The 12,325-nt window shown below is 47.6% G+C and overlaps 5 protein-coding genes across 5 annotated transcripts; 2 read left to right on the forward strand and 3 right to left on the reverse strand.

Moving 5' to 3' along the window:
- Positions 1–87: 87 nt before the first annotated feature.
- Positions 88–1,716, forward strand: N7471_011685 (Zn(II)2Cys6 transcription factor; the record flags this gene model as incomplete). The annotated part of the gene is made up of 4 exons (XM_057284404.1): positions 88–147; positions 201–713; positions 763–906; positions 958–1,716. 4 exons carry the CDS (start codon positions 88–90, stop codon positions 1,714–1,716), a joined length of 1,476 nt encoding a protein of 491 aa, XP_057130670.1.
- A 258-nt stretch (positions 1,717–1,974) lies between these two features.
- Positions 1,975–3,810, reverse strand: N7471_011686 (alkyl/aryl-sulfatase; the record flags this gene model as incomplete). Its single annotated transcript, XM_057284405.1, has 1 exon — positions 1,975–3,810. The coding sequence occupies one exon, from the start codon at positions 3,808–3,810 to the stop codon at positions 1,975–1,977; it is 1,836 nt and encodes a 611-aa protein (XP_057130671.1).
- A 448-nt stretch (positions 3,811–4,258) lies between these two features.
- N7471_011687 (phthalate transporter) lies at positions 4,259–6,022 on the forward strand (the record flags this gene model as incomplete). Its single annotated transcript, XM_057284406.1, has 7 exons — positions 4,259–4,479; positions 4,527–4,566; positions 4,617–4,745; positions 4,793–4,910; positions 4,958–5,324; positions 5,378–5,839; positions 5,899–6,022. The coding sequence occupies 7 exons, from the start codon at positions 4,259–4,261 to the stop codon at positions 6,020–6,022; spliced, it is 1,461 nt and encodes a 486-aa protein (XP_057130672.1).
- Positions 6,023–8,818: 2,796 nt separating this feature from the next.
- Positions 8,819–9,319, reverse strand: N7471_011688 (uncharacterized protein; the record flags this gene model as incomplete). The annotated part of the gene is made up of 1 exon (XM_057284407.1): positions 8,819–9,319. One exon carries the CDS (start codon positions 9,317–9,319, stop codon positions 8,819–8,821), a length of 501 nt encoding a protein of 166 aa, XP_057130673.1.
- Positions 9,320–11,056: 1,737 nt separating this feature from the next.
- On the reverse strand, positions 11,057–11,459 carry N7471_011689 (uncharacterized protein; the record flags this gene model as incomplete). Its single annotated transcript, XM_057284408.1, has 2 exons — positions 11,057–11,134; positions 11,199–11,459. The coding sequence occupies 2 exons, from the start codon at positions 11,457–11,459 to the stop codon at positions 11,057–11,059; spliced, it is 339 nt and encodes a 112-aa protein (XP_057130674.1).
- Between the last annotated feature and the right edge of the window lie 866 nt (positions 11,460–12,325).

Raw genomic sequence — 12,325 nt, forward strand, 5'->3', positions numbered from 1 at the left:
GGCCCGTCCATCAAGCCCCACAACCCTTCCTGCTCTCTCACGCCTCAGCATTAACTAACTACTGCCCTTCGCTCCATCACCTGCACCATGCCCTACAAACCGCGGTCCAGTAAAGGATGCGGGAATTGCCGCACGCGCCGAATCCGAGTAAGCGAGGCACTCTTCTATTGTCTAATATTCCGCTGACACAGGCCTCGCAGTGCGACACCGCACGGCCCACGTGCTCCCAGTGTAAACGGGCCCAGTTCTCCTGTCCTGGATATCGCGATCCACAGCAGCTGCAGTTTCGCAATGAGAACCCGGCTGTTCGGGCCCGAGTCGATGCAGAGAATCAATTGGGGCCGGTGTCCCATTCCAGAGCAGCGACGTTGAACCATCTATCGCCCCTCTCGGTTCCGTCGCCCCTGTCGGAATCCATCCGCGATGAATCTGTTCGCTTTTTCTTTCGTTACTATGTTTTAAATGACCTCTATGATATCCCTATCCACCCCAGTGTCTCGCAGATGGCCGATCTGGCGGCCATTAGTCCTGCTGTTTCTATGGCCCTCGCTGCGGTGGGCATGGCGAGTATATCTAATATTCGAAAATCCGCCGGGTTGATGGCTATTGCCAGTAAAGAGTATACAGACGCTCTAAGCCTCACTGGTACGGCATTGGGCGATCCAACAAGCGATGCTACCCTTGCGGCGGTGTTGCTTCTTAGTATGTTTGAAGTATGCTTCCTCCCCGCCCCCTTGTTTGGTTCGATGCTCATGGCTGCAGGTTTTGACATGCAGAGTTAGACACTCCCTCGACTCGTGGCTTCATCATACTCGGGGAGCCATGGCTTTGGTTGAGATGCGGGGAGCCGACCAGATCCAAAGCACTGTTGGAATGCGCTTATTTACCCATTTGCGCGTGCAAATTGTAAATTCAACATGACCCCTGCGGCAAGCCGTACTGATGAGATAGAATTAGATCACTAGCTGCCTCCACTGGCATACTCCCGTACCAGCTTCATTGGTTCAATGGTCCTCGCAGGCCATGTCCCTGCGATCGGTCAGCGACGCCAAAGCTGACGAACTGGTAGACCTAATTGCCCGCGTAAGCGAAGTAATACTTTACGCAGGGACACAGGACGATATTCAAATTACTACAGAGGCTTCATGTGTCGACCAACTTCTATTCCAGTGGCGGCAGAATCTCCCACCTCGCTGGGCTTATCGCACAGCCCAACGACCACCAGCTCGACACCGTAACCAAGGCGACTCAGAAGGTCTCTTCTTCGACGATACATATCATATTTATCCGGACGCATGGGCGTGCAATATTTGGAATTTTTATAGAACAGGCCGGATCCTGCTCAACCGATTGATCCAGGTCCGCATCCAGAAAAACAAGTATTCGCCTTCACATCCAACAACAGAGGTTCTCAGCAATTTAGCCATGGAGATTGCACAAAGTGTACCCTATGCTCTAAGACAAGTCGGCCCTGCACGAGCGGCAGGAGTGGACTTGACCTCCTCCGCTGACTTTCTTGGTGGCTTCATCACGATGTGGCCTCTGTACGTGGCGGCAGATGTAAGTGCCCTGGGATCGGCATTACGAGAATGGGCGATCGAGCGCCTGGAAGTCATTGGACACTGTATGGGGATTGGAAAAGCCCAGTTTATGGCGCGAACATTGCGAAGTGCACAACAATTTGAAGCTCGATTAACGAGCGGAGAAACCAATTAGATGTGCCTTGTCACGATCTGCATGCTATCACATACTAGATATCGTTCTTTATTTCTTTGTTTGCTTCGTTTAGCTCTAGAGGTCGGTGGTTTACATTGTTTGCCTTTAGTGGTTGCTATACATACCTACCCTTCCAGGTGGACTTCTTGCTTCCTTTCTTCCCCATCTTTAGTATTTTGAATTGCGTACTCTTTATTTAAAAAGTCTTGCTTGTAACATGTCCGAGACTCGTCTTCAAATAAAGAAATATAAAACTATTTACAAAGAACTAGCAGCTTTCTTCGGTGGTCTCGTCAGGGCCGCCAACTTAGCCATGATCTCAACATCACCGACTGGCTCCCCAGAGACACTAGCTTGTCCATTGAGAATGGCCACGAAATCGGCTTTTCTGAGAGTCATCATGAGGCCAGCAGTATCATCAGCAAAACCGTTATTCTCTGTAGTCTTGCGGACTGTCAGGACACCATTTTTTAGAATTAAGCGGAACCATGTTTTTTCATCAGTAAGGCGCAGATCCATGACGAAAGACTCCTTCGCTGCTCGCAGACCATCCAACCGAACGGATAAAAGCGTCAACAACTGTTCCGTTGGGAGAGTCAGACTGACTTCATTCGGCGGCTGCGCTTTAGGGCCCGGGGTGCTCGATGACCGCAGACCCATTGCCCCAGTCAGATAGAAATTGCGCCATGTTGCATTCTCACACCCATATCCCAGTTTCTCAAACACCGATGCTAGTGCGAATCTTGCTGCTCCGTGCATTGGCTGTGCAGCGACTGCGTGGCCCAGCAATGTGGCAGCGAAGCGCAGGTCCTTGGCCTCTGCATACTTCGCAGCTTTTTGAATGGTGCTGTCAATACCTCCCATGCAGTCAACATATCGCTGACCGAGCTCGGCGGTGGGATACTCCCACAGATGAACCGGGTCGCCATCGAACCAGCCCATATAGCGCTGGTAAATGCCTTTGACATTATGGCTGATTGAGCCATAATATCCGCGACCATGCCATGCAGATTCAAGAGAAGGAGGAAGAGTAATCTTCTCCGCGATTTCCGTGCCTGTCATCCCAAGGTTCATCATGCGAATGGTCTGATCATGAAGATAGGCATACAGATCACGTTGTTCCTCCATGAACGTCTTTAGCTGTTTCTTGCCCCACGTCGGCCAATGGTGACTAGCAAATAGAACATCTGACCTATCTCCGTACAAAACAAGCGTCTCATCCAGGTACCCAGCCCAAGCCTTGGCATCGCGCACTAGGGCACCACGCAGGGTGATAATATTGTGCAGGCAATGTGTGGCGCACTCTGCGATGAGCAGAGCGTTATGATCCGGGAAGAAGAAATTCATTTCTGCAGGCGCTTCCGTCCCGGGGACCATCTGGAACTCAATTCGCACTCCATCTATAACCCGGGTCTCACCCGTCTCATAGATGGTCACGTTCGGTGGAATGAGCGATGTGGTCCCAGTGGAGACTGCCATCCCAAGTCCACAGCCGATATGTCCATTAGGTGCTTTAGGGAGTGAAATTCCATACATAAATGCAGCCCTCCGGCGCATTGCGTCTCCAAGATAGATGTTCTCGCTGGTAGCCTCCTCCATAAACCCGGCTGGCGCGATAATTGGGATCGCTGGGTCTGAATCGGCGGGGAGTATACCCCGTGCACCACCGAAATGATCGGCATGTGAATGAGAGTAAATTAAAGCTTTGACTTGTCGGTCACCGCAGTGAGCGCGATAGAGCTCCAGCGCCGCGGCGGCGCATTCCACTGACGTGAGGGGGTCGATGACGACGATGCCTTGTGATCCCTCGACAAAGGTCACGTTGGATATATCAAAGCCTCGCACTTGATAGATGCCTTCGGTTACTTTGAAGAGTCCTTGCTTTGAACATAGCTGTCCTTGGCGCCAGAGCTTGGGGTCTGCTGTTGCAGGGCATTCGCTGTTTTGCATGAAGTCATAATCGTCGTTATTCCAGACAACGCGACCCGCTGAGTTCTTGATAACGCATGGTTCCACGGCACCAACTAAACCGCGAGAAGCATTATCGAAATCGGTAGTGTCGGAGAAAGAAGGGAGGGATTGAGGAGCAGGCATTGTGAGTGAGCTGAATTGTCCCAGAAATGTACGACTCAAGATCGTCCTTTTATGCCTTTTTCGACGTCCAAATTTGCCGAACAGCCTCGGTCGGAGTCACAGGAACATAGATAGCCAGTTCAAATGTTCCATGTCGTGATGACATCTACACCAGCCGCCTACAAGTATGGTTAGGTAATGCGGCGAGTCGATTGCCTAATGCGGTTACTGTCATTCAACGCCGGGATCCACTGCGGGGCACGCCATTGCTTAGCGTGCAACTTACCCCAGAACAAAATGTATAACAGGGCCTGATCCTCGACAGGGGACCGAGGCAACCTCAACCGGTCAGGATGAGTCGATACGATCCATTGATGGCGAATGCGGGGAATGGTCAAAGCACGACAGAGATAAAAGGAGTCGATAGCATGGCAAGAACGTAGCATTTGGTGTCGCAATAATTTTCACGATGCCAAGCATGGATAAACCCTTGTCAGAGTCAATCGACCATAATATTGACTCTCCGTTAAAGACTGAGACGGAGTATTCAGCGGCAGAAAGCCGTTACTCTCATAAGCAGCAACGCCAGATCATCCACAAGGTCGACCGGCGACTTATCACTGCCTTGGGGCTGCTGATGTGCGTGAGTCTTGTCGACAGGACGAATCTAGGGAATGCTATGATCTCTGGGTATTGTATTACTCCAGTTCAAGCTGTTTTCATGCTGACGATATTAGTATGAAGGAGGAATTGCAAATGGACATTGGCTCTCGCTATGTAAGAAGTCGAGATTTACGAGATTCACACAAGTCTGACGTTCTCCTTAGGCCATTGTCCTTCTCGTATTCTTCATTCCCTATGTCCTATTCCAGTTTCCATTGATTCTGCTGGGTCGCAAAATCGGGCCCCGGATTTTCCTGTCCGGTATCACTTTGGCATGGGGTATTGTTATGATCGTAGGCAAATACCGTTCGCTACTCTCGTCGCCTACTAATTGATCTAGTGTTGTGGCTTCGTGCACAACTGGAAGGTCTTGCTTGCACTGAGAGTGCTGCTGGGTTTCTTTGAAGGAGGTCTCTTTCCAGGAGCTGTATATTTGCTTTCAATGTGGTACTCGCGCTGTTCGTGCCCTTCCCCGTCTGATAAAACCGTATCTCACCTCCCATAGATGATATGCACAAGAGATATTCGGCATTTTATCTCATCAGTGTAACCGGAGGTGCTTTTTCGGGACTTCTTGCATTCGGGTTCATCCACATGGGTGGTCTAGCAGGCTTCGCACCGTGGAGATGGATCTTCATCATGGAGGGGCTGCTTACCTGCGTGGTAGCATGCATAGGATTTGCACTGCTGATCAATTTTCCAAACGAGAATCGCCTGTCGTGGAGATTTCTCGACAGGGAAGAAACTGCTTTTATCGTTGCGCAAATTTCCCGAGATCGACAGGATGCCTCGCAAGAAGTCCCTTTTAACCTAAAGCAGTTCCTCAGGCCAACGCTGGAGCCGAAGGTCTGGGCATTCGCCCTCCTCTTCTTGTAAGGTAACCCTATATCTCATCGGATTCAAACGCTTACAGACGTGTTAAAAGTTGTGCCACAATGGTCTCCTACTCGATTAACTTTTTCCTTCCCATTATCATGACTTCCGAGCTACACTTTAGCACCGCAGTCGCTCAAGTCCTCACGACGCCGCCCTATTTCTTTGCCGGATTATTCATGTTTATCCAAGGGTGGCTTGGTGATAGATATCGTATGCGTGCACTATTTATTGTCTGGAACAACATACAAGCTATCATCGGGCTGTCAATTCTCGGCTGGGTCACCGTCCCTGGCGTGCAGTATTTCGGGATTTACCTCGTGGCCGCAGCATCTAATGCGAATATCCCTGCTACGCTTACGTACCAGGCAAACAATATCCGTGGCCATTGGAAGCGTGCTTTTTGCAGTGCTAGCATTATTACTTTAGGTGGAATTGGTGGTGTGGTGGGCTCGGTGGTGTTCCGCACCAAGGATGCACCAAGATATCTTCCCGGTGTGTATGCGTGTATAGCGTAAGTACCCCTCTTTATTTATTGAAGTTCAAAGTCCAGAGCTGACAATTGAATCCAAGCGCGAATCTCCTCTCCCTTGTGGTTGTTGGAACTCTTACTGTCTACTTTGCTGTTTGCAATCGCCGGGCGTCGAGAGGGAGCAAGGTTATTGAAGACTTGCCAGGCTTCAAGTATACACTGTGATAAATCCTCGCCGGTACGCGAAACCGGTCTCATCAGAGTTATAAACGTCATCGGGGTCGATCCCAAATTGAAGGACAGTTTCTTTAACTAGATTAAACCACTCCCCGATAACTTTCGGGTCTTCGCATTTCACACGCCCGTAATTATACCGTTTCGAGAATCGGGAGGAAAGAAGAGGGTGCCTTTTCATAAAGCCATATACCCATTTTTCGCCGACCGAAAGGACCGGAGTGGTTCCGCGCTTTTCGAGAAGATCCGCCACTTCTCGTACGGTAGAGGGCCGGGGAGCTGATCCGCGAGAATCCATAGAGAGAATCCATTTTTGAAGAGATTCTTCCTCGATTTTTGTCAATTTATGTGAATTAGCACGAGAAATCGCGCGGTTTTGGAGGCCGTGTAGTCGGTCTTGATGAGTGGAACGCGGTATATTAAAATGGCGCGCCACATCACAAATTAAAGAGATTTCTTTATTCTTGAAAGCCTGGATAGCTAATAAAATTCTACCCTCTTGCTCTGCTGAATTGCTAGAGGATCTGGAGCGAATTGGTGGCATGGTGGGTGGTTGAATTAACTAAGTCCTAATTTATGGACGCGTTTTGGTTGGGTGGCCGACTGGCTTATATGGCCGACTCGCTTACCGATTACGGTAGCTTATCCACATAGATAGTTATATCTACAACGTTATAGTTACTGATCCTCTGATCACTTGGTCGATTGAGTTGAGCCAAATACCATTCGGTTTCACGGTCTTGTACCATAGGAGGCGTTCATGGTTCTGATTTGAGTCCTGTGACTAACACCGGAGAGTCTCCAGGGTCTTAGGCTTAGAGAAGCTATTCGTTCTCTAGATCTCACTCCAAGAGCAGTCATTTTCCGTTAAAAACATCAACCAGTAGCCAACTTCCGAGCCAACTTAACCAGCTCACCGCTGAAGACTTTCATTTGGGCAGAAATCCTGCCTCATCAATCAATTCAAACCAATGGTGAGATCCGCAATCTACTTGCATACTCCCTGATTATCGTGAGCAAGTTGCTGCATGACAGATTAGTCTTTGGTTCACGATATTTCGGTGAAAGGCAAAAGAACATACCAAGCAGAAGCCACTGGCACAGTTCCCTGCGCTGCCATCGGCTTTGCAAGGGTATCCGGCGGCAATCTGAAGAATGGTTAGAGGCTTCAATGGTGTTGGCGTTCATTTGTTGGAACTTACCACAGCAGGGGCCTTGTCTGCAGCCAAAGCAGAGCCGATAATGGCCATAAAAGCGATGAAGATGAAATGCATGTTGAAATTGGAAGAACTATGTCTCCATTTTGGAGATATCAAATGTGAAATGGTACTGGAGGGATGAGTCTAATTCAAGCTCAGCAGGGTGATAGTATTTATATTTCTTTACGAGCTCTCGTATTGCTCGGCATATCGAATCTGGAGTCTTGATCATGTTACAAATTGGACATTCGGAGAAAAAGCTTGATCAGGTACACCTTTCTTTTGGGAATCCTCTTGCCCATCTGCATGTAACGAAACTATTAGATTAAGAAAAATCCTCTAGAAAGGGGTTTCCTTTCTTGTTACATTTTTGAATGTTGACTCCTAGATTATGTGTTGCTTTTTTAAAATTGGCCCATTTTGTACTACTCCAGGCGCGCCACGGCCGAGTTAAGATTTGCAGCTACTTATTCTTTTTCTTCTCTACCAAGCCGCTGGATTCATGATTCTCCTGCTAGAACCTCTGTCTGACTTCGTGGGGCAGCATTTATAACGATCGTGTTTGTAGAGAGATGTGGTCTTATGATGTTGGTGCACCTTTGGATAGCGTGGACTATTTGATTAAGTAGGCTTTCAATTTAGTCCACATGGGTACTTAGGTCTATAAATAGATTGAACTTGCTTATTTTTCATTAACCCTATGGATTGTGACACAAAATAATGAAACAGCGAGGATTTCTGCAAGGGGGATAGCACTTCCAATGACAGTGCGAGGTACGGAGTAGGATACTCGGGCTTCTCAGTCCAGATCCAAATATAGCAGGTTATCCAAAATCAATCGACAAGGTTAAAAACGCATTCTCTGTTCGCTCTTATCACATGTTACATTTCCCAGTCCCACTACATAATTCTGAACGGTTACTGTCGAGGCTTGTGTTCTGCTGTTGAGCGCATCAAGGAAGTGATAGGAAATTCACAGGACATATTGGATGATTTAGACTTGTGCAAGCTTCAGGGTGACACACTTGAGGTCTGGACTTGGACTCTGGGCAATTTAAATAACGGGCTTTCCCTGCAGATCAAACAGCGACTCGATGGGAGACTGCTGATGCATAATATACCCTAAGTATAGACTTCGTATTTCTTCTGCTAGTGGTTTGAGACTTAACTTCATGGGACTTGGCTTAGACCATTGGATCAAAGATAGAGCAAACATTGCCGTCGAGGTAAGCGCTAGTTACAGCCGCCCTCTGGAGGTGATCATATGAATTGTGTCTCGGCCGGAAGACTGTGGCATTGAAATAGAAAGAAAACATTGATTATTTTATTGAAATTGGTGACAAGATAAATTAAAACGGTTCAGAATCTAATTGTACAGTGCAAGCTGCGCCCATGCCCTCAAAGGTATCACATGATGGAAACAGGTAGAATGTCGAATCAACGGGTGAAGGAAATGGCAAATAGGCAACACATTGGAATTGTCCATTAGAAATTCACGAAAAAGGCAGAAGCAAACAGTGTTGAGAAAGGATAACAATCGTCAAGCTGGCAAGTGCTTTGAGCGGAGAGACAGTCACCCCGGAGGTAATCAAATTCCGATGAACACGGCAGAGGCAAACAGAGTTGAAAGGAGCATGACAGCCTTCAAGCTGGTATGGGCCTTGGGCAGAGAGACATCCGCCCCAGAGCTAGTACTTGTGCTAGTAGCCGCGCTCTCTGTCGAGGTACCTGATGATGTCTTGTCGGAAGACGAGGTCGAAGAGGTTTCCGATGCAGTCGGGTACGAGGTCGCTGTTGCGGTGGCATTGGTATCTCCGTGGCACCACACGTCCTTCCAGGCAACGCCAGCTTTGTAGAGGCAGTCGGTAAGGTCTTGGACTGATTGATCCACGGCCAGAGCGTAGATAGCACAGTCGTCGTTATAGGCAGTCACTCCTGCGGGTTTCGCGCATTTTGAAAGGAGTCCTTTGTACTTGTCATTGTTGGGAACTCCACATGATGCATCTTTGACGGGAATTTCGTACTGGGCTGAGGTCCCACAGCCTGTGCTAGTTGCCATAGCTCCGGTTGTTGTTGTTGTAGTTGCCATGGTTGTGGGCTTTGAAGCAATGAAAAACCGGAAAAGAAAGGATTTCGAGACGTTGACTTTATACTCCTGATTCAATCGGTGATTTGTTGTAGGATCCCTGGTTCATATGAGCCTTTATAGTCGTTTGGCCTTTTTTATGGACCCTTCGTTTATTGAACCACAGCCCTAGGATATTTCCGGCTATTTTTAGTCGGCGTTGTCAGTCTTCTTATTGCGCCAAGTGGATATGAAACTGCCAAGGCAAGTCCTACACGATCGTAAACAGGGAAGACATGTTCCGTATTGTCGCCACAGAGATGGATAAAATAAAAGCAATGTAAACCACACTACGTAGTACGGAGTATGAGCCTCCTTGTTCTCCTGATATTCGTTCATAGTGGGTCCGGCTAAGTTGGGCTGAGATCTTGATATCCGGGAGGCCCGGCAGGCGGTAGTAAGTTTTCAGCTCATAAATCTCGTACTGGCATCGGTTTGGTGGACTTTCAGCTTATCCCTTTCCTCCTTGTCTCGGAACTGGTATGAATAGAGACGGGGTTTTGTAAACAACATTGAAACTTCTAAATCGCGGACAACGTTGTCGACAACTTTCGATTTCTCAAAGTCAATTGCATTGCCATTTCCGATGGCTTACTTCACATTTGCCCTGGGCTATTGGTGTTTCCAGCAATTTTGGTTTCCAAGGAAAGACGCAGACTTGAGACGAGGACTCCCATGTGTTCAGACGTGCTTAGTTCGATCGCTTATCCTGACCCCTGCACAAAATGCGCTTTCTGTGACCCCATATCATTTTTCCGCTGCTCTTAACCAGTAAAGATCTACTATAGATGGACGTTTTTTTTGGAACATGTAATGTGATATCGATCAGTTGTCGAGGCGTGAGGGACCGAGTGCGAACCGTTCTACAATTATCTACCCGTCAGGGCCATTCGCGGTCTGGGAGGGATCGAAGGTGAATTTTGGGTTGGTGGGTTCGGTTAGGTTCATGTCATCAATTTCGATCCTATCGACTTGAGTTCCGGGTGACCGACGATCATGCCATCGGCTGCCGTCCTCGGATAGTGCAATGTTGAAGTCTTTTTGTCCTGAATGTGTGAAAGAATGTTTATGAACTATCTGTCTACCCGTGGTGGCCGCAACACGATACCATATGCCCCCCATTCACAATGCACCTTTTGTATCTTCTGTAGGAGCCGAATAGGGAAAATACACCCATTTTGCCACTAGACCATAACGAAAACCTCGGTTCCTGTTTAGGGCCTAGGGAGGCCATATGCCTAGTTCGATATACTGCATTGAGCAGAAGAAGTCAGCGCATACTGAGTCAGCCAGGGGAGTGGCTGGCTCTGTGGGCCTACATATGATCACACAGAGCGCTGGAGAGTGATTCCTACTTAGGACTTTGCTAAAGGGGTACCATTCCTTTGGCAAGGCAAGCCAACATCCTTATCTACCGAGTGAGTTCAGTACTCAGTTGTATTTTGATTCTGATATTTGACTTTGAGTGTGGTCATCAAGTACATGAAATTCTTCAACTGCCGTAGAAGATGAAGAAACAGCATTCTCGGTAATGAAAACTGATAAATATATGATGAAGATGAGGAAGATGAGGAGTTCTATAAAGCTAAACGAGCACTAAATATGGAGATGGGCAAGAAAGGGCTTCACAGAGAGATAAGAGATACCTGAAAAGACGAGATAGTAGGCAAAAAGAGAGATGTAGAACGCCCAAATCAAATGTCAACCGTATGCTTTGAGGCATGGGGTTGGGCCCATAACATAGACTGGAAATTCGAGTTCTCGGATGACTGTCTGAAGCTGAAAAAAAAGTTTTTATTAGCCATGATCAAAATAACCAAAGACTTAAAATCTCTGTATATACCTTGGACTCTCCAACAAGAAATGCGAGCCTTAAGTTAAGCTTGTACATTCTCTTGATATTGCAGACTTCGAAGCTTGAGGTGATCTCAGGGGGCAGTCGATTGTTGGCCCATATGGTATCCCTCAAACTGACCGTTGAGTCCGTAGGCGCATCTGCAAGACCTATTGGGTCGTTTATATTGGCCATACTTTGCACGATCCACGTTCTAGTAGACGACTCTAATGTTCCTTGCGCTTTCACTTGTGTTGTTTCGACCAGCATGGTTTGAAATGCGCTAAGCAGTATTTTGCATCGCGAATCTCCAAGCTTCGTGACTTTTATGCTCAAAGGGATTGAGTTTCCTAGGAAAAGGCAAGGTCCATTTTGAAGCTCAGTGTCGATTCGGAATGATAAATGTGAATTACTGGCGAGGATGTTCGGGTTGATGCTGATGGAGCATTGTTGCTTAAGCGGCTTTTGATTCGGTATCGGATCTGAAAATGAATGAAATATCATATTTCGAGTCTTGATAATAATCAGCAATGAGTTTAATGCAATTTCTGTTGCCCGGTAATTTCTGGAGAAAGCGGGCATTTTCTTACCTTTTTCACTGTACCTTTCCCAGAAACAACAACACTCAGAGAATATTGAATCTCAGCCAATGACTCTGAGTTCCCTGTTGACGGCGGGGTCTTCCTCAGCAAGTGGGATTTCCTTTCGGGCCAACACGCAATATTTGCACATGCAATTTGTGGTTTGTTCGACCAGCGACCGGTTTTGTAGCATTCAATCACTTGCGGAATCTAAACAAATTCAAAATACTCAGTCAGGTACAGCTAGGCATGAGTGGCTTCGATTTTGATTGGTACTGACCGTGACAGAAAATCGGAGAATATGATATCCGCTTCCGATAGTTACACTGGAGCTGTTTGAATCATGCATCAAATGGTCTGAAGGAAAGAGGCGGTGAGACTTTTGGAACAGCTGAAAGTTGCTGGTGTTAATGACAATAATTAAGATGCAATGGTCGGCTGTGGTGGTCATTTTTGCACATACATTATGGGTTTCCGTGCGTCTGCTTTGAGTCAGCCGGGACGTTGCTGTTCCCGACAAGTTTAGGACAATTGTTGACAAGTCGGCCGGCGACT

This window comes from Penicillium samsonianum (genome assembly GCF_028829775.1).
Source record: "Penicillium samsonianum strain IBT 33392 chromosome Unknown utg000007l_segment0_segment0, whole genome shotgun sequence".
NCBI lineage: Eukaryota > Fungi > Ascomycota > Eurotiomycetes > Eurotiales > Aspergillaceae > Penicillium > Penicillium samsonianum.